The sequence below is a fragment of the Cherax quadricarinatus genome, chromosome 50, assembly GCF_038502225.1.
Source record: "Cherax quadricarinatus isolate ZL_2023a chromosome 50, ASM3850222v1, whole genome shotgun sequence".
Classification (NCBI taxonomy): domain Eukaryota; kingdom Metazoa; phylum Arthropoda; class Malacostraca; order Decapoda; family Parastacidae; genus Cherax; species Cherax quadricarinatus.
In genome coordinates, this window is record NC_091341.1 from 2023451 (window position 1) to 2043547 (window position 20097).

At 37.6% G+C, this 20097-nt stretch overlaps 1 protein-coding gene across 11 annotated transcripts in view; it reads right to left on the bottom strand.

Annotated features, from left to right (window-relative positions):
• The window catches only part of Zfrp8 (Zinc finger protein RP-8), a 419773-nt gene that overhangs the window by 53404 nt on the left and 346272 nt on the right, over positions 1-20097 (bottom strand). For 10 of the 11 annotated variants that reach the window (XM_070095399.1, XM_070095396.1, XM_070095395.1 and 7 more), the window contains one exon: positions 10745-10855. The exons of the other annotated variant lie outside the window; for it this stretch is intronic. In XM_070095399.1, the coding sequence (XP_069951500.1) occupies positions 10745-10855 (111 nt within the window). The remainder of the gene's footprint in view (positions 1-10744; positions 10856-20097) is intronic. 11 annotated transcript variants of the gene reach the window in all.

Sequence of the window (20097 nt, forward strand, 5' to 3'; positions counted from 1 at the left end):
GTGGGAGAGGCACTGTCAAGAAATTTTAATGAAAATAAGAAAAAATTTTGGAGTGAGTTAAACAAGTTAAGAAAGCCTAGGGAAAATATGGATTTGTCAGTTAAAAACAGAGTAGGGGAGTTAGTAGATGGGGAGATGGAGGTATTGGGTAGATGGCGAGAATATTTTGAGGAACTTTTAAATGTTAAGGAAGAAACAGAGGCAGTAATTTCATGCACTGGTCAGGGAGGTATACCATCTTTTAGGAGTGAAGAAGAGCAGAATGTAAGTGTGGGGGAGGTACGTGAGGCATTACGTAAAATGAAAGGGGGTAAAGCAGCTGGAACTGATGGGATCATGACAGAAATGTTAAAAGCAGGGGGGGATATAGTGTTGGAGTGGTTGGTACTTTTGTTTAATAAATGTATGAAAGAGGGGAAGGTACCTAGGGATTGGCAGAGAGCATGTATAGTCCCTTTATATAAAGGGAAAGGGGACAAAAGAGACTGTAAAAATTATAGAGGAATAAGCTTACTGAGTATACCAGGAAAAGTGTACGGTAGGGTTATAATTGAAAGAATTAGAGATAAGACAGAATGTAGGATTGCGGATGAGCAAGGAGGTTTCAGAGTGGGTAGGGGATGTGTAGATCAGGTGTTTACATTGAAGCATATATGTGAACAGTATTTAGATAAAGATAGGGAAGTTTTTATTGCATTTATGGATTTAGAAAAGGCATATGATAGAGTGGATAGAGGAGCAATGTGGCAAATGTTGCAAGTATATGGAATAGGTGGTAAGTTATTAAATGCTGTAAAGAGTTTTTATGAGGATAGTGAGGCTCAGGTTAGGGTGTGTAGAAGAGAGGGAGACTACTTCCCGGTAAAAGTAGGTCTTAGACAGGGATGTGTAATGTCACCATGGTTGTTTAATATATTTATAGATGGGGTTGTAAAGGAAGTAAATGCTAGGGTGTTCGGGAGAGGGGTGGGATTAAATTTTGGGGAATCAAATTCAAAATGGGAATTGACACAGTTACTTTTTGCTGATGATACTGTGCTTATGGGAGATTCTAAAGAAAAATTGCAAAGGTTAGTGGATGAGTTTGGGAATGTGTGTAAAGGTAGAAAGTTGAAAGTGAACATAGAAAAGAGTAAGGTGATGAGGGTGTCAAATGATTTAGATAAAGAAAAATTGGATATCAAATTGGGGAGGAGGAGTATGGAAGAAGTGAATGTTTTCAGATACTTGGGAGTTGACGTGTTGGCGGATGGATTTATGAAGGATGAGGTTAATCATAGAATTGATGAGGGAAAAAAGGTGAGTGGTGCATTGAGGTATATGTGGAGTCAAAAAACGTTATCTATGGAGGCAAAGAAGGGAATGTATGAAAGTATAGTAGTACCAACACTCTTATATGGGTGTGAAGCTTGGGTGGTAAATGCAGCAGCGAGGAGACGGTTGGAGGCAGTGGAGATGTCCTGTTTAAGGGCAATGTGTGGTGTAAATATTATGCAGAAAATTCGGAGTGTGGAAATTAGGAGGTGTGGAGTTAATAAAAGTATTAGTCAGAGGGCAGAAGAGGGGTTGTTGAGGTGGTTTGGTCATTTAGAGAGAATGGATCAAAGTAGAATGACATGGAAAGCATATAAATCTATAGGGGAAGGAAGGCGGGGTAGGGGTCGTCCTCGAAAGGGTTGGAGAGAGGGGGTAAAGGAGGTTTTGTGGGCAAGGGGCTTGGACTTCCAGCAAGCGTGCGTGAGCATGTTAGATAGGAGTGAATGGAGACGAATGGTACTTGGGACCTGACGATCTGTTGGAGTGTGAGCAGGGTAATATTTAGTGAAGGGATTCAGGGAAACCGGTTATTTTCATATAGTCGGACTTGAGTCCTGGAAATGGGAAGTACAATGCCTGCACTTTAAAGGAGGGGTTTGGGATATTGGCAGTTTGGAGGGATATGCTGTGTATCTTTATATGTGTATGCTTCTAGACTGTTGTATTCTGAGCACCTCTGCAAAAACAGTGATAATGTGCGAGTGTGGTGAAAGTGTTGAATGATGATGAAAGTATTTTCTTTTTGGGGATTTTCTTTCTTTTTTGGGGTCACCCTGCCTCGGTGGGAGACGGCCGACTTGTTTAAAAAAAAAAAAAAAAAAAAAAAAAAACAGTCACTAGTGAGATGGTTGTGAAGCAGATAGACAGACTGAAGCAAAATAAGTCGCCGGGTCCTGATGAGGTTTTTTCAAGGGTTCTTAAGGAATGCAAAATGGAACTCTGTGAACCATTAACTAATATTTTTAATTTATCTCTTCAAACAGGTGTAGTGTCTGATATGTGGAAGATGGCTAATGTAACTCCTATTTTTAAAACCGGGGACAAGTTGTTACCGTCAAATTACCGCCCAATAAGCTTGACCTCAATTGTAGGCAAATTACTAGAGTCAATTATAGCTGAGATTATAAGAAGCCATCTCGATAAGCATAGCTTGATTAATGATACTCAGCATGGATTCACAAGAGGCTGGTCTTGTCTAACTAATTTATTAACTTTCTTCAGTAAAGCTTTTGAGGCTGTTGACCACAATAAAGAATTTGATATTATTTACTTAGATTTTAGTAAAGCTTTTGATAGAGTTCCGCACCATAGACTGTTAAAGAAAGTGGCAGCTCATGGCATTGGGGGAAAAGTGCTCTCGAGGATCGAGTCATGGCTCACTGACAGGAAGCAGAGTGTGTCCATAAATGGGGTTAAATCCGAGTGGGGATCTGTAACAAGTGGCGTTCCACAGGGATCAGTCTTGGGCCCGTTGTTGTTTATAATATATATCAATGATCTTGATGAGGGAATTACTAGTGATATGAGCAAATTTGCCGATGACACAAAGATAGGTAGGATAACTGATTCAAACGTAGATGTTATGGAACGTCAGGAGGATTTAAACAAACTCTATTCTTGGTCAGAAAAGTGGCAGATGCAGTTCAATGTAGATAAATGCAAGGTTCTGAAGCTTGGGAGTGCCCATAACCCTAGTACTTATAAGTTAAATGATGTAGAACTTAGCCATACAGATTGCGAAAAGGACTTGGGGGTTATGGCGAGCAGCAACCTTAAACCAAGACAGCAATGCCTAAGCGTACGTAATAAGGCAAATAGATTACTGGGATTTATATCAAGAAGTGTAAGCAACAGAAGTCAAGAGGTCATACTGCAGCTTTATACATCATTAGTAAGGCCTCACCTAGATTATGCAGCTCAGTTCTGGTCTCCGTATTACAAAATGGACATAAATTCATTAGAAAACATTGTGTAGGATGACTAAATTAATACATAGCATTAGAAATCTTCCTTATGAAGAAAGATTGAAGACTCTTAAGTTACATTCACTTGTTAGACGAAGAATGAGGGGAGACCTGATCGAAGTGTATAAGTGGAAGATAGGTATTAATAAAGGGGATATTAATAAGGTCTTGAGGATGTCTCTCCAAGAGAGAACCCGCAGTAATGGATTTAAATTAGATAAGTTTAGATTTAGAAAGGACATAGGAAAGTATTGGTTTGGAAATAGGGTAGTTGATGAGTGGAACAGTCTACCTAGTTGGGTTACTGAGGCTGGGATTTTGGGTAGTTTCAAATCTAGGTTGGATAAGTACATGAGTGGGAGGGGTTGGATTTGAGTGGGACTTTCACATCAGAGCTTATTTCTTGCGTGGCATTGAAAATTGGGTTGGGCAAATGTTTTGTTAGTGGGATGAATTGTAAAGGACCTGCCTAGTATGGGCCAGCAGGCCTCCTGCAGTGTTCCTCCTTTCTTATGTTCTTATGATGCAGTGGTGTTTCATTAGGTTTAGTTAGGGCAATATTCTTGGTTTTTTTTCAGTTTGTGGGTCCCTAGAATCTGAGAGAGTGTTTTCCAGGTCTTTTTTATATCTCCTCTTGTGTCAGTGAATCTACTGGAGTAGTATAGTTGTTTGGCTTTTTTTATTACTTTGGTGAGGACTGATGAATAGTGTTTAAGAATATCTTTGTGTATTAAGCCCTGCCTATATTGCTTTTCATATTGGTGTTTCTTATCAATGGATTTCAGAATGGTGCTGGTTAGCCATGGGCAACCAAGCCATTTGTTTGTGATCTGTTTCGTTTTTATAGGACAATGTTTGTTGTATAGTCTAAGTAATTTGTTAAGAAAAATGTCTGTCCAGTCATCAATACCATTGGCCTTGGAGAATTCTGTAGGCCAGTCAACAGTCTCTAGGTCAGCTGTGAACTTCCTTATTGAGGCCTCATCATGGAGTCTAAATGAAACTTTGTTGTATTCAAGTGGTGGTTTACTAATGTTTGTCAAGAGGAAGGTAGGGTAGTGGTCTCTAGTGCTATCTGTGATTATCCCTGATTTAAGGGGGGCTAGTATATTGGTCCATATGTGGTCTATTATGGTTGCACTTGTTTCAGTGAGCCTGGTTGGTTTAGTTATTGTTGGTATGAGAAGTGTGTTGTTCATATTGTTGATGAAATCAGTTACAGGCTGATCATCTAGTAGGCCAAGGTTGATGTTGAAGTCTCCAGCTAAGAGAAGGTGGTGCTTATTCATTTGTCTGTTTGTTATTAGTGCCTTTAGTTTCTCACTGAAATTTGGGATGTTTGTGTGGGGTATCCGGTAAATGGCACCGATTGTTATAGGCGTCTTAAGGTTTTTTACAGTAAAATTAGGAAAAATGTATTCTCCATATTCATCACTGATGCAAGTGGTGCTAATACAAGATAATTGGTTAGAGTAATAGATTGCAATACCACCCCCAACTTGGTATGGTCTGCAGTTGTGGATTGCTGTGTATCCTGGTAGAGGGTAGATATCTATTATGTCCTGCTTAAGCCAGGTCTCAGTAAGAATAATGCAGGAGAAGGGTGTCTTTAGTGATTCAAGGAGTGCCAGGAGGTCATCACAGTGTTTGCTTAAGGACCTAATGTTGTAGTTAAGTACTGATAGACTTTTAGCATTGTTTAGGATAGTGCTGGCTTGTGATGCTGTGTAGTAAAGGCAGTTACTTTCCAATAGGTTTTGACTGTGTGTCAGATTATGGAGGTTTAGATCAGGGTCGACGTGATCAATCATCTTCTAGGTTTAAATTATGGTTATTTATATCCTGAGTTGTGGGTTGAGTTTTAGTACTGATATCTGTAGTGGTGGGAAGTTTGGACAAGTATATAGCTATAGCATTTTGGTCATGTAGAGTATAGTCACTAATACACATAATGGAGTTGGTGTTGTCTATGTGTTGTGCTGGAATGAGCTAAAGTACAACTAGGTATAAACTAATAATATAAAAATACAAATTAAAAATAGCACAAGACTCTCACTTGTAATTGCACTAAGGTCTAATGTAATGACTTTGGTATAGTCTATGTATTGAGCTAGAATGAGCTATAGTACAACAAGGTTTAATCTAATAATATAAAAATACAAATTAAAAATAGCACCAGACTCTCACTAGTAATTACACTATGGTCTAATATAATGAATTTGGTATTGACTATGTATTGAGCTAGAATGAGCTATAGTACAACTGAGTTTAATCTAATGATATAGAAAAGGTACAAGACTCTCAATTGTAATTGCACTAAGGTGTTATATAAGTTGCTTACAAGAATTAGAGTACAACTAGATTTAAATTGACAAGATAAAATATGCAAGTTAAGGTAGCAAAATAATAAAAAAAAGTAGAAAAAAAAAATATATGAGGTAGTTGGTACTAGTTAGCAAAAGATAGTTAAGGGCCTTGAACAATAATATAATTGAAATATACACTAATTGCACACACAATATAGTCACTAAGATATGAAAACAATCTTAGAATAGGACTTATAATATAAACTTACAATATAAAAATACAAATTGAAATGGTACTTGCAATTGCACTAGGGTCTGGTATAGGTTGTTGACAAGATCAAGAGTATAACTAGATTTAAATTGACAAAATAAAATTCACAAATTAAAGTACCAAAAGAATAATAAGTAAAAAATAACAATGGCAATGTCTTGGTTATAATATGATAGTAAGATGGTAGACAGGTACACAGGTACAGAGGCACACAAGTGCACAGGTACAAAGGATAATATAAAGGTTGGAGTTGAATATACAAACTTGGAAATTTGGCAACAAAATATTATGGGAAGTATAAAATAATGATTAATGTACAAAAGTAAAATTGACTGGTAGTAAATATGGTGTTTAATAAAATTTTAGTAAGTAATAATGATTACAAAATAAGTGAAAAAGTAATGTTTATTTCTTTCAAAATTGCACTGGTAGTTATACTTGAGGTTATTTGGCAGTACAAGGTAATTAAGAGTACTCTAAGATAGTAAATGTGGTATTAAAACTGGTTAAGGTAATTAGACGAGTAATGGTTATTAAATGATGTCAAAAATGTTAAGAGTAAATTGATAGTAAAAATGGTAATTATTAATTTTAGTAAGTAATATCAATTGATAGTATTTAAAAAAATAGGTAGTAATATGGACAGAGAAAGCATCGATTCAGCTAATATTTAAGCAAACAATAGTAAATAAGAAAATTAGATAAGGTGACTTATGCTTACTAGTAAAATCACAAAATGAGGTAGTTGATTATTTAATTACTAAGAGATTGTACTACAAGATTTGAACAATAATGGAGCAAAACATACACTACATTACGTAGGCTTTTAGGTTGGACATTTAGTTATTCTCTGTAAGATCAGTATCCCTGAGAAATCGTGATAGATCATTCTCATTCGTGATTGTGTACAGTTGACCTACATTTGTTTTCCTAACTAGAATTTTCCCATCCCGTGTGAAGCATTGGTGTATTGTGTCATTATTCTCCCGCTTAAGTTTTCCGACTCTATACAGGAGGTTCTGACGTTTTTTGGTAAGACACTCGTTTATGTATACCTCTTTCTTTGCTTTAATAGATGCAATAATTAAGTCTTTTTTCCTGTCATGTGAGTGGAATCTAAGCATAACACTTTTTCTACCATGGGATCCTAGTAACCTGGCTTCTTTTATTTCTGACTCTGGTACAATAACACTTGTTTGGTCCTTTATGATCTGCAGAGTAATTTCTTTACTGTTTGTTTGGTTCATATCACTGGGAAAAAGTGGACTGTTAACTATTACTGCGTCCGATAGTTTATCTTGCTCAGTTTTATCTTCTTGGAGAGCAAAGTAGTCACTGAACTGGTTATCTAAGTTGTTCTTCCACTCTTTTACTGCTTCTTCAACCTTTGTATTATAAGAGATATTATTTGTTGGGTATGGCTATCTATGACTGCTTGGATGGTCTTGTCACAGTTAGTCATTCCTGGTGTTGATAACTTTTGTTCAAGACTGAGGATTTTGTTCTCGAGTTGTGTCATCCTGGTGTCTTGTTTTGTTAGTGTCTCTCGAAGATTCATATTTTCAATAACTAAGGTGGAGATGCATGTCTTTAGGGTATCTGGATCGTTGGTCATACCTGAGAGACTACTTGGTAGGTTGAATCCGGGGAAGAGAGGGGAGGATGGGCTGGTGGCAGCCATATTTGTTGTTATTGTTGTGGTGTCGCCTTGAGCGGTGGTGAGAGGGGTGGTTGCTAGGCCGGCGTCCTCCTGGCTACACTTGTTGAATAGTTGATTTTTCAGTGTTTTCTTGCTGGCCTTGGTGCTGTTTCCTCTTAGATTGCACCTCATAATACTACAGGAATTGTTGTAGTTAAGAAGAAGTTGAAGTTATACAAAGCTTGGGGTTACATTGTTCGGCTGGCAGCTGGGTGTTGCTTTCGGTTTGTGGGCAGTCTTCCTTTGATCTCTAATATTTTCGATTTGTAGGTTTCACTGTTGGTAATCTTTGGTCATTCTGGGTGCTACGTTGGGTAGTGCAGTTTTGCTTGTAACTAGATCATCATAGGAGCATTGGTGGCTCTGATAGTTGGAGAAAAGTACGGAGCTTGGAGGTTGCTGCTGCCGCTGCCTCTCAGCGGCAGCAAAGGGGACAAAAGAGAGTGCAAAAATTATAGGGGGATCAGTCTGTTGAGTATACCTGGTAAAGTGTATGGTAGAGTTATTATTGAAAGAATTAACCCTTTAACTGTCGCAGCCGTATATATACGTCTTATGAGGTACCGTGTTTGACGTATATATACTCATAAATTCTAGCGGCTTCAAATCAAGCAGGAGAAAGCTGGTAGGTCCACATGTGAGAGAATGGGTCTGTGTGGTCAGTGTGCACCATATAAAAAAAATCCTGGAGCACGCAGTGCATAATGAGAAAAAAAAACTCTGACCGTTTTTTTAATTAAAATGCTGACTTTGTGGTCTATTTTCGTATAGTATTTATGGTTGTATTCTCGTTTTCTTGGTCTCATTTGATAGAATGGAAAACATATTATAGAAATAGAGGTGATTTTGATTGATTTTACTATAAAAAGAACCTAGAAATGGAGCTCAAATTAGGGGAAATGTTTGATTTTTGCCAATGTTCAAAAGTAAACAAATGATGCCATTGTCCAATAAATGTCCAACTAGCCATTCTAATATACAGTCATGAATGGGTTGATGTTATTTATACAATTATTACAGTATTGCAGTAGTCTGCATAATAGTAAGTATTCTATTTTTTGTTTGAATAAAAATTCAAAATAGAAAGCAAGAGTAATAGAGGGGCCTGGAGACATGACTGATGAGCAAAGAAAATGTTATTTTAGAGCCAGGAATGTCTGCATTGTTCATTCTGGACCTTATTTTGAAATTGTCATATTTTTTAGTTTTTGTGAAATTGGCCAAATTGCAAATTTCTGACCACATTATTAGGTAGTTGAAATCGGTAAATGGGCAGTTTCTTGTACTCAATCGATAGAAAAAATGGAGTTCTAAAGAAATAGCTATGAGTTTGGGCGACTGGAACAATGGAATTAGCCGAAAATAGGGCGCAAAAAGGGCGAAATAGCCGATTTGTAAACAGCGCCGAGGTCGCTAACTTCGCGAGAGCATAATTCCGCCAGTTTTCCATCAAATTTCTTTTTTTTTTTGTCATTACAATCGGGAAAAGATTCTCTATCATTTCATAAGAAAAAATAATTTTTTTTTTTAAATTTTGCGACACCAGGAGACACCTCAGGATTGGGGGTTGCGACAGTCAAAGGGTTAAGAGTAAGACGGAGAATAGGATAGCAAATGAACAAGGAGGCTTTAGGAAAGGTAGGGGGTGTGTGGACCAGGTGTTTACAGTGAAACATAAGTGAACAGTATTTAGATAAGGCTAAAGAGGTTTTTGTGGCATTTATGGATTTGGAAAAGGCGTTTGACAGGGTGGATAGGGGGCAATGTGGCAGATGTTGCAGGTGTATGGTATAGGAGGTAAGTTACTGAAAGCAGTGAAAAGTTTTTACGAGGATAGTGAGGCTCAAGTTAGAGTATGTAGGAAAGAGGGAGATTATTTCCGAGTAAAAGTAGGCCTTATACAAGGATGTGTGATGTCACCGTGGCTGTTTAATATATTTATAGATGGGGTTGTAAGAGAAGTAAATGCGAGGGCCCTGGCAAGAGGCATGGAGTTAAAAGATAAAGAATCACACAAAGTGGGAGTTGTCACAGTTGCTCTTTGCTGATGACACTGTGCTCTTGGGAGATTCTGAAGAGAAGTTGCAGAGGTTGGTGGATGAATTTGGTAGGGTATGTAAAAGATGAAAATTAAAAGTGAATACAGGAAATAGTAAGGTTATGAGGATAAAAAGATTAGGTGATGAAAGATTGGATATCAGATTGGAGGGAGAGAGTATGGAGGAGGTGAATGTATTCAGATATTTGGGAGTGGACGTGTCAGCGGATGGGTCTATGAAAGATGAGGTGAATCATAGAATTGATGAGGGGAAAAGGGTGAGCGGTGCACTTAGGAGTCTGTGGAGACAAAGAACTTTGTCCTTGGAGGCAAAGAGGGGAATGTATGAGAGTATAGTTTTACCAACGCTCTTATATGAGTGGGAAGCATGGGTGAATGTTGCAGCGAGGAGAAGGCTGGAGGCAGTAGAGATGTCATGTCTGAGGGCAATGTGTGGTGTGAATATAATGCAGAGAATTTGTAGTTTGGAAGTTAGGAGGAGGTGCGGGATTGCCAAAACTGTTGTCCAGAGGGCTGAGGAAGGGTTGTTTTGTTAAGGTAGTTCGGACATGGAGAGAGAATGGAACAAAACAGAATGACTTCAAGAGTGTATCAGTCTGTAGTGGAAGGAAGGCGGGGTAGGGGTCGGCCTATGAAAAGTTGGAGGGAGGGGGTAAAGGAGGTTTTGTGTGAGGGGCTTGAACTTCCAGCGGGCATGAGTGAGCATGTTTGATAGGAGTGAATGGAGACAAATGGTTTTTAATATTTGACGTGCTGTTGGAGTGTGAGCAAAGTAACATTTATGAAGGGATTCAGGGAAACCGGTAGACCGGACTCGAGTCCTGGAGATGGGAAGTACAGTGCCTGCACTCTGAAGGAGGGGTGTTAATGTTGCAGTTTAAAAACTGTAGTGTAAAGCACCCTTCTGGCAAGACAGTGATGGAGTGAGTGGTGGTGGGAGTTTTTCTTTTTTGGCCACCCTGCCTTAGTGGGAATAGGCCAGTGTGCTAATAAAATAAATATAGAAATACAATTTACTTACCTCTCAAGAGCATATTTTTGCTACTATACAATGTGAATTACACTATAATAAAGACAACAATTGTTAAAATTAGGCTTATAAATTTTCACCACAAATTTTTTTTTTACCTGGAACTCAAACTGTCTGGGTTGTCCACAAGATGGGCATGGTGGTATATCAGCAGGCTTGTTGCTTGAAGATACCCAAAGAGGTTCATGACCACGATCGTACCGCACTATCTGTACCAATAACACTAATATTTATTTTTAGGGATACGCTAAACTTTGTTGTCATGTTAAGGTAGCTACTACAGGTAGGTACTACTCTACCTTTACTGTCATGTTAAAGTAGCTACTATAGTATATCACTACATTGCCAAACCATTTTATTGTACACGAGTTTGGGATGATGTGTAAATCAGTTCAAAGTGAATACATATAAGAGTACAGTGGAACCTTGACTTATGAGTTTAATCCATTCCGTGACCTAACTCATAATTCAATTTACTCGTACTGTATATCAATCTTCCTCATTTAAATTAATTGAAAAGCCATTAATCCATTCCTGCACTCTGGAGACAAGAAAAAATACTTGAATATGATGCTGTTATCAACTGTATGGCTTATTTATCTATCACAATTCATCTAATATGACATAAGAAACAATATAATTAACACAGAAACATGATATATACTCTAGAATGAATAAAATAGGCCATAATATGGTAGGAGAGACAGCAGCAGAAACGTCCGCCATTTCCTGTCCCAATTTGACTAAATAGTATCTTCCTATGCTCTTACTGTAAGAGAAAATAGAGTATTTTTGAGGCTAACTGCAGTAGATCACTAGTTTTCTAAGGAAAACACTGAAACAATGTATTTATAAATAAGAAATAGTATATAAAAACTGTTTATATAAAGTGTATATGTGCTTGCACACTTGGAGCAGAGATGGTGGGGGAGGTTGAGGGTGGGGGATGTTCAGGGTGGGGAAGGTTGAGGGTGGGGGAGGTTGAGGGTGGAGGATGCTGAGGGTGGGGGGATGCTGATGGGGGGGGATGTTAGGGTGCATTGTATGATGTATTGCCTGGTTAAGTCCATGGAAATCATCGTCTTTTTCTTCTCAGCACTGTTCTTTGCACTTATTTTCATAGGACCCATGGTTAGAAAAAGAAATTTGGCCAAATGACTGTAAAAAAATGCAAACAAGCTTAAGTGAACTGCTCCCACAGCGATGTAAACATGTGTAATGCTTACTGGATGTTTTGGCATCAGCTGTACCAACTAGTGGCAGCATTCTGAATTATTACGTACGTATTATGTATTATTACGTACGTATGTATTATTATTATTAATTTAGGGAACTGAACCTCTATCATTATTATAACAATTATTATTATTATTAATTAAGGGAACTGGAACACAGATGCAATTCCCTAGATCAAGAGCCCCTCACCATCAAGGACCCTTGATGCTGGTGAGGGGCTCTTGCTCTTGATCTAGGGAATTGGATCTGTGCTTTAATTACCTAAATTAATAATAATAATAACACTAATAATAATAATAATAATAATTATTATTATAATTATTATAATAACGAACGCCACCAACTCTGCACTGTTTACTTCGCTGTGGGAACAGTTCTCTCATGCTTTGCTTACTTTTTTGACAGTCATTTGGCCAAATTTCGTTTTTCTAAGCATGGGTCCTAAGAAAGTAAGTGCAAAGGACAGTGCTGAGAAGAAAAAGAGAATGATTTCCATGGAATTAAAGCATGAAATTATAGATAAACAAGCGAGGTATCCAGGTTTTGGGTTGAGGGTGAAGCGGGGGAAGCGGGGGGAGCTGGCTCGTAACTCAAATGTTGGCTCGTAACTCAGAGCAAAAAATCGACCCAGAGACGGCTTGTATCTCAAAAAACGCGTGCATTGGAACACTCGTAAGTCCAGGTTCCACTGTATTATGAGAATAAACTCAGACTGGAATGTACTCAAAGGATTTGTAACAGTTGGGTCTACAATTTTGTTGTTAAGAAAACTGCAGTAGTGTCAAAGTGTGTGTGCTAAGAACAATAAGTCAACAGATATTATAATGGAAAGGTATCTGATTATAGTACATAGTAATGATACTGATACTAATGTATATGAAATAAATAATGTATACAAGACTGTATTGCTGTAATCACAAGAATGTGGAAAATTCTGTAACCAATGGATTTTGTTGTTTCCAAATCAGATGACTATCTCACATTTCCCTAATCTGTTATAATCTTCAGATACTATATTGCAATGAGGCTTAGGTTAGATGAAGTGGAAATGTCCTGACCTGAAAAAGAGGAAACACTTTCACAATCACTCTCAATTTTTGTCTTGCCAGAGGCACACTGATATTATTGCTCAGATGCCCCTCCAAACTGCAATATCCCCACCGCTCCTTCAGAGCACAGGTACTGTACTTCAAACCTACAGGACTCCTGCTAACCAGTTTCCCTGAATCCCTACATAAATGGTACCTTGCTCACGTACCAGCAGAAGATCAAGTCAAAAAACCACTTGTCTCCAATTACTATCTAACATGCTTACACATGCCTGTTGTATGTCCAAGCCTCTCGCATAAAAAAAACTCCTTTCACTCCCTCCCTCCAATCTTTCCGAGGACAACCTCTACCCCTCCTTCCTTCCACTACAGATTTATACACCAACCTATTTTGCACCATTCTCTCTAAATGTCCAAACATCTCCATCATCCCTCCTCAGTCCTCTGGATAACACAGTGGACCCCCGCATAACGATTACCTCCGAATGTGACCAATTATGTAAGTGTATTTATGTAAGTGCGTTTGTACGTGTATGTTTGGGGGTCTGAAATGGACTAATCTACTTCACAATATTTCTTATGGGAACAAATTCGGTCAGTACTGGCACCTGAACATACTTCTGGAGTGAAAAAATATCGTTAACTGGGGGTCCACTGTACTTTTAATAACTCCGCACCTCTTAATCTCCAAACTACGAATTTTCTGCACAAGATTCAGACCACACATTGCCCTCAGACGCTACAGGTCCACAGCCTCCTCCTCACTGCAATATTTAAAACCCACGCTTCACACCCATATAAGAGTGTTGGTACCACTATCCTGATACAGTCCCCTTTTTTGCCTCCATGGATAACATTCTTTGTCTCCACAGATACCCCAATGCACCACCCTCCATTTTCCCCCTCAATTCTATGGTTCACCTCATCTTCCATAGACCCATCTGCTGATAAGCCCACTCCCAAATATATGAATACATTCACTTCCTCCATACTTCCTCCTCCTAATCTAATATCCAATTTTTCATTGCCTTAATTTTTTGTTACTCTTATGTTGCTCTTTCCCATGTTCATCTTAAATTTCCTTCTTTTGCATACCCCTCCCAAATTTGTCTACTAACCTTTGCAACTTCTTTTCAGAATCTCCCAATAGCACCGTGTCATTGGCAGAAAACAACTGTGACAATTCCCACTTTGTATTAGATTCTTTTTCTTTTATTCTTGCACGTCTCCTCAACACCCTACCTGGAGAGTATACCTGGAGAGGGTTTTGGGGGTCAACGCCCTCGCGGTCCAGTGTGTGACCAGGCCTCACAGTGGATCAGGGCCTGATTAACCAGGCTGTTACTGCAGGCCATACACAAGTTGACATACACACCACCTAAAGTCAGGTACTGACTTAAGGTGCCTGTTCAGCACCTTCTTGAAGACAGCCAGTGGTCTATTGGTAATCCCCCTTATGTATGCTGGGAGGCAGTTGAACAGTCTTTGGCTCCTGACACTCATTGTGTTTTCTCTTGGCACACTCGTGGAACCCCTGCTTTTCATCAAGGAAGCGTTGCATCGCCTGCCGAGTCTTCTGCTTTCATAAAGAGTGATTTTTGTGTGCAGATTTGGAACTAGGCCCTCTAGAATTTTCAAAGTGTATATTATCATGTACCTTTCTCATCTACATTTCAGGGAGTACAAATCAAGGGACTTCAACCATTTCCAGTAATTTAAGTGCTTTATTATACTTATACTTGCAATGAAAGTTCTCATGTTGATAATAGTAACAACGACAATAGTGTTCACTATAGAGAGAGAGAGAGTTGTGATGACAAAGTAATAATGGCAGTACTGTTAATATTGACAATAGTGTTAATATTGACAGTATTGTTGATAATCACAGTAGTGTTGATAATGACAGTAGGGTTGACTACAGTAATAATGACAATTGTGTTGATTAGAGGCAGCCCTCTATACCACTCCTGGAGCTTTGAGGAAGCTTTGAATACATAGCATAAGAAATCTTCTGTATGAAGAAAGATTTAAGTCCCTTAAATCACACACTCTTGCAAGACGAAGAATGAGGGGAGACGTGATTGAAGTGTATAAGTGGAAGATGGGCACCAACAAAGGAGATATAAATAAGGACCAGAGAACACATTTACAAGAGAAAACCCACAATAATGGATTCAAATCAGATAAGCCTAGATTTTGAAAGGATATAGGAAACCTAGAATTCACTTCTTTTACAACCCCATCTATAAATGTGTTAAACAATCATGGTGACATCGTGCATCCCTATCTATGGTGTATTTTACTGTAAAATATCTTCTCATTCTCCTATACACCCTAACCAGAGCCTCACTATCCTCATAAAAACTCTTACCTGTTTTAAGTAACCAACCACCTATTCCATATACTTGCAACTTCTGCCACATTGTCCCACTATCCTATCAATATGGCTTTTCTAAATCCACAGATACAATGTGGCATGCAAAGAGTATGTTACAATTTATTTCGGCCTAAAGAATTCTCCAATGCTAATGATATCGATGATTGGATACACATATTTCTAAACAAACTACTTAGACTATATAACAAACTGTCGGTTGCCATGAGCTCAGTCTCATGAAGCAGGAGAATATGCTTTATTATTACGCTAATATCAACACTACAGCTTATTTGCCTAACACAAATGATCTAATATACAATAAACAATATAAATAACATGAAACCTGTTAAATACTCCAGAATGAATAATATTTGGCATAATACCGAACAGTTCGATGGAGGTATGGAGAGGATATGGTATACAAGTACCATTCTCCTATCCCTGTCTTGGGGGCTTATATTAGAGAAAACGGGGTATAGCACAGGGCTAACTGTGATATACACTCGTACTGCACCATAAACCTGAAACAAAAAAGTTATTTTCTCTATATAGATTATCACACACAGCAGCATATGTGTAGAGAACCTAGGATAACCCAAAAAAGTCAATGTGGCTTATTTTTAGTACCTGGTTTGGGTTAGCCATATATGATTTTTGGCAAATATTTGATTCCCAGCCAGGATAAAAACATTAGGCGTGTTTCTTTACACCTGTTGTTTATGTTTACCCATCAGTAAATGGGTACCTAGGTGTTAGCCGACTAGTGTGGGTGTTATCCTGGGACACTGACCTAATTTTCTTGAAATACTCTGCATAACAAGTGGCTTTCTATATAGTACTATGTCACTGATGTCAGCTAGGCCTGTATACCTTGTACATGTACGTGTAGTAAATAAAGATATTATTATTATTATTATTATTATTATTATATTATTACTTTCTCAGTAGTTTGTTGGGTTATCTTATTCAAACTTGGGCAATGTAAGATGGAAAGATACTTCTTAACATACACCAAAAATGAAAGAAATCAGACCATAAATAGCGAAGTTCACTTCTCAGCCATTAGCGGCTGCTTAGTGGTATATTTTTGTATGTCTTTCATGATTATACAGTGGACTCCCGGTTAACGATATTTTTTCATTCCAGAAGTATGTTCAGGTGCCAGTACTGACCGAATTTGTTCCCATAAGGAATATTGTTAAGTAGATTAGTCCATTTCAGACCCCCAAACATACACGTACAAACGCACTTACATAAATACACTTACATAATTGGTCACATTGGGAGGTGATCGTTAAGCGGGGGTCCACTGTATTCTCATTTTTTCAGTCTCATTTGATAGAATGAAAGATATATTACAGAAATAGATATAATTTTGATTGCTGTCATGACGAAAAGTACCTTGAAATTGCGCTCACAGTAGTGAAAATGTTCTATTCTTTAGCGAAGCTCAAGAGTAAACAAATGATGTCACCGTCCAATACGTGTCCGCCTGCCAGTCCAAATTCCAATACGGAGTCAAGAATGGGTCGACATTATTTATACAATTATTACAATAATGCAGCAGTCTGCATAACAGTAAATCTTCTATTTTTTTGTGAATAAAAATTCCAAATGGTAAGCAAGAGTAATATAAGAGGGGCCTGTAGCCATGACTAATGAACAGAGAAAATGTTATTTTAGTGCCGGGAATGTCTACATTGTTTATTCTGGACCCTATTTTGAAATTGGCATCTGTTGAAATTTGTATGAAATTGGCCAAATTGCCAATTTCTGACCACTTTATTGGGTAGTTGAAATAAGTGAATGGGCGGTTTCTTGTACTCAGTTGACCGACTAGAAGTAAATAAGTTTATTCAGGTATACACAAATACAGTTACATAGAGTATCATACATAGCAGCATATGTGTAGAGAACCTAGGATAACCCAGAAAAGTCAGACAAAATGACTTATTTCCAGTACCTGGCTTGGGCTTGCCATATATGATTTTTGGTAAATATTTTTTTTTCTTGGTTGTTTGTTGGACTATCTCACTAAAACTTGGGCAATGTATGATGGAAAGATGCTTCTTAACGTACAACAAAAATAAAAAAGACAGACGATAAATAAGGGAGTTTACTTCTCAGCCATTAGCCGCCTCTTTGCAGTATATTTTCGTATGGTTTTTATGGTTGTATTCTCATTTGTTTGGACTCATTTGATAGAATGGAAGATATATTACAGAAATAGACATGATTTTGATTGCTTTCATGATGAAAAGTACCTTGAAATTGAGCTCAAAATAGCGGAAATGTTCGATTTTTGCCGATGTTCAATGAACTTTGTGCAAGTCAAGTTGGTTAATTTTATTAAGTGTATTTTAACCTAACCACTCTGTAATCTGGCAAACTCAGTAATCCGGCACACTACAGGTCCCAATGATGCTGGATTTGTGATGGAGGACCTGTAGTTACTTATATCTCACCCGAACTTCCTCCTCCCTTAGTTTATACACTTTCACCTCCCTCTTGCTTGTTGTTGCCATTTTCCTCTTTTTCCATCTGCCTCTTACTCTAACTGTAGCTACAACTAAATAATGATCTGATATATCAGTTGCCCCCTCTATAAACGTGTACAGTAGGGCCCCACTTATACGGCAGGTTAGGTTCCAGGCTACCGCCATAAAGCGGAAATTGCCGTAAAGTGGAACACCCTTTTTTTCCACTTATAAATGCATACAAATACTAGATAACAAGTTTACACTAACATATATTAAGTTAGCAATACAACTAGGCATCAAAAAACAATAAAAAAAGTACAATACACACAGTGCACTCATCACTTACCTTAAAATATTTATAGTCTTAATCTAGGGTGAGACAAGTAGTATTTATTCTAAGAAATCAAGTGTGGTAAGTATGGTAGTCAGCCGGGCTAACATACCAGTCCACCCCACCCACACATAATATTCTATTACATTTAAGCATCCCAGAGCGATAAAATGCATATACAGTTTACTCATTACTTACCTTAAAATATTTGTAGCCTTAATCTAGGGTGAGATGAGTAGTATTTATTGTAAAAAATCAAGTGTGGTATGTATGGTAGTCAGCCGGGCTACCATACCAGGCCATTCCACCCACACATATATTCTATGATATTTAACCCCTTCAGGGTCCAAGGCCCAAATCTGAAGTGGTGCCCCAGTGTCCAAGAATTTAAAAAAAAAAAAATTTGTTATTTTTTCTTATGAAATCGTAGAGAATCTTTTTGTGAAGGTAATAAAACAAAAAGTACGAAATTTGATGGAAAATTGAAGAAATTATGCTCTCGCGAATTTTGATGTGTCAGCGATACTTACGAATTGGCGAATTTGCCGACTTTGACTCCCATTTTAGGCCAATTATATTATTCCAGTCAACCAAATTCTTAGCTATTTCACTAGTATTACTTCTATTCTATCGATTGAGCACAAGAAATCGCCAAGTCAACTGTTTCAACTACAAATTAAAGTGATCGGAAATTGTTAATTTGGCCAATTTAACACAAAGTTCAAAATATTCCAATTTCAAAATAGGGTCCAGAATAAACAATGTAGGTATTCCTGGAACTAAACTAACATTTCCTCTGTTCATTAGTTACGTTTTGAGGCTTTACAAATAAATTCCTTTTTGATTTTTTATTCGCATAATGAATTTTTATTCACACCAAAAAATAGAAGATTTACTGTTATGCAATACTGTAATAATTGTATAAATATCATCACCATATTCGTGAATGCATATTAGACCCACCAGCTGGCGTGTATTAGATGTGTGAGGTCATTTGTTTACTCTTGAATATTGGCAAAAATTTAACATTTCTGCTACTTTGAGCTCAGTTTCAAGCCGTTTCCAGTGCTAAAACCAATCAAAATCATCTCTATTTCTGTAATATGTCATCAATTCTATCAAATGAGACCAAGAAATCGCAAATACAACTATAAAAAACATACGAAAAAACACTGCAAATTCACTGATTTAATCGAAAAATCATGATTTCAGTTTTTTTTCTCTTATTATACACAGTGTGCTGCAGGATCTGTTTTATGTGGTGCACACATACCACATAGATGTATTCTCTCATATCTAGGCCCAAATGTACCACTCACAGTTTATCAGAGCTGAGCTCATGACGTAGATCTACGGTTTGGACCCTGAACGTAAAGCCGTAGATCTACGGGACGGACCCTGAAAGAGTTAAGCATCCCAGAGCAATAAAATGTATATACAGTTCACTCATTACTTACCTTAAAATATTTGTAGTCTTAATGTATGGTCAGGAGTAAGTAAATGAGATAAAACGAATAAATGAGAGAGAGAAAGAATGAGTGCATGAGAGAGGACAGGCGCAGAGCTATGTAAACAAACCAGGTGAAGGTAAGTTTTGTAAACAAACCAAGTGTACACGTCTGGTTTGTGTACATGTTATAATGTGTACAGGTTGTCTCTACATTGATATGGTAGAATAAATAAAGAAGAGCACTCCCATTCTCATGTAACATCATTTTGAGAAGAAATGATGCTCTGAGTGAAGACAATGGAAATAAGTCACTGTCTGACTTTTTTGGGTTATCCTAGGTTCTCTACACATATGCTGTTATGTATGATAATCTATGTAACTGTATTTGTGCATATCTGAATAAACTAACTTACATACATATGAAAGGAATAATTTTCTACAGTTACCCCCAGTAACACATTTTCTCTTACGTTAGATTAGAGAAAATGTTATTCTTGGCGTCACTTGTACAAGTTATCTGGTTACCAC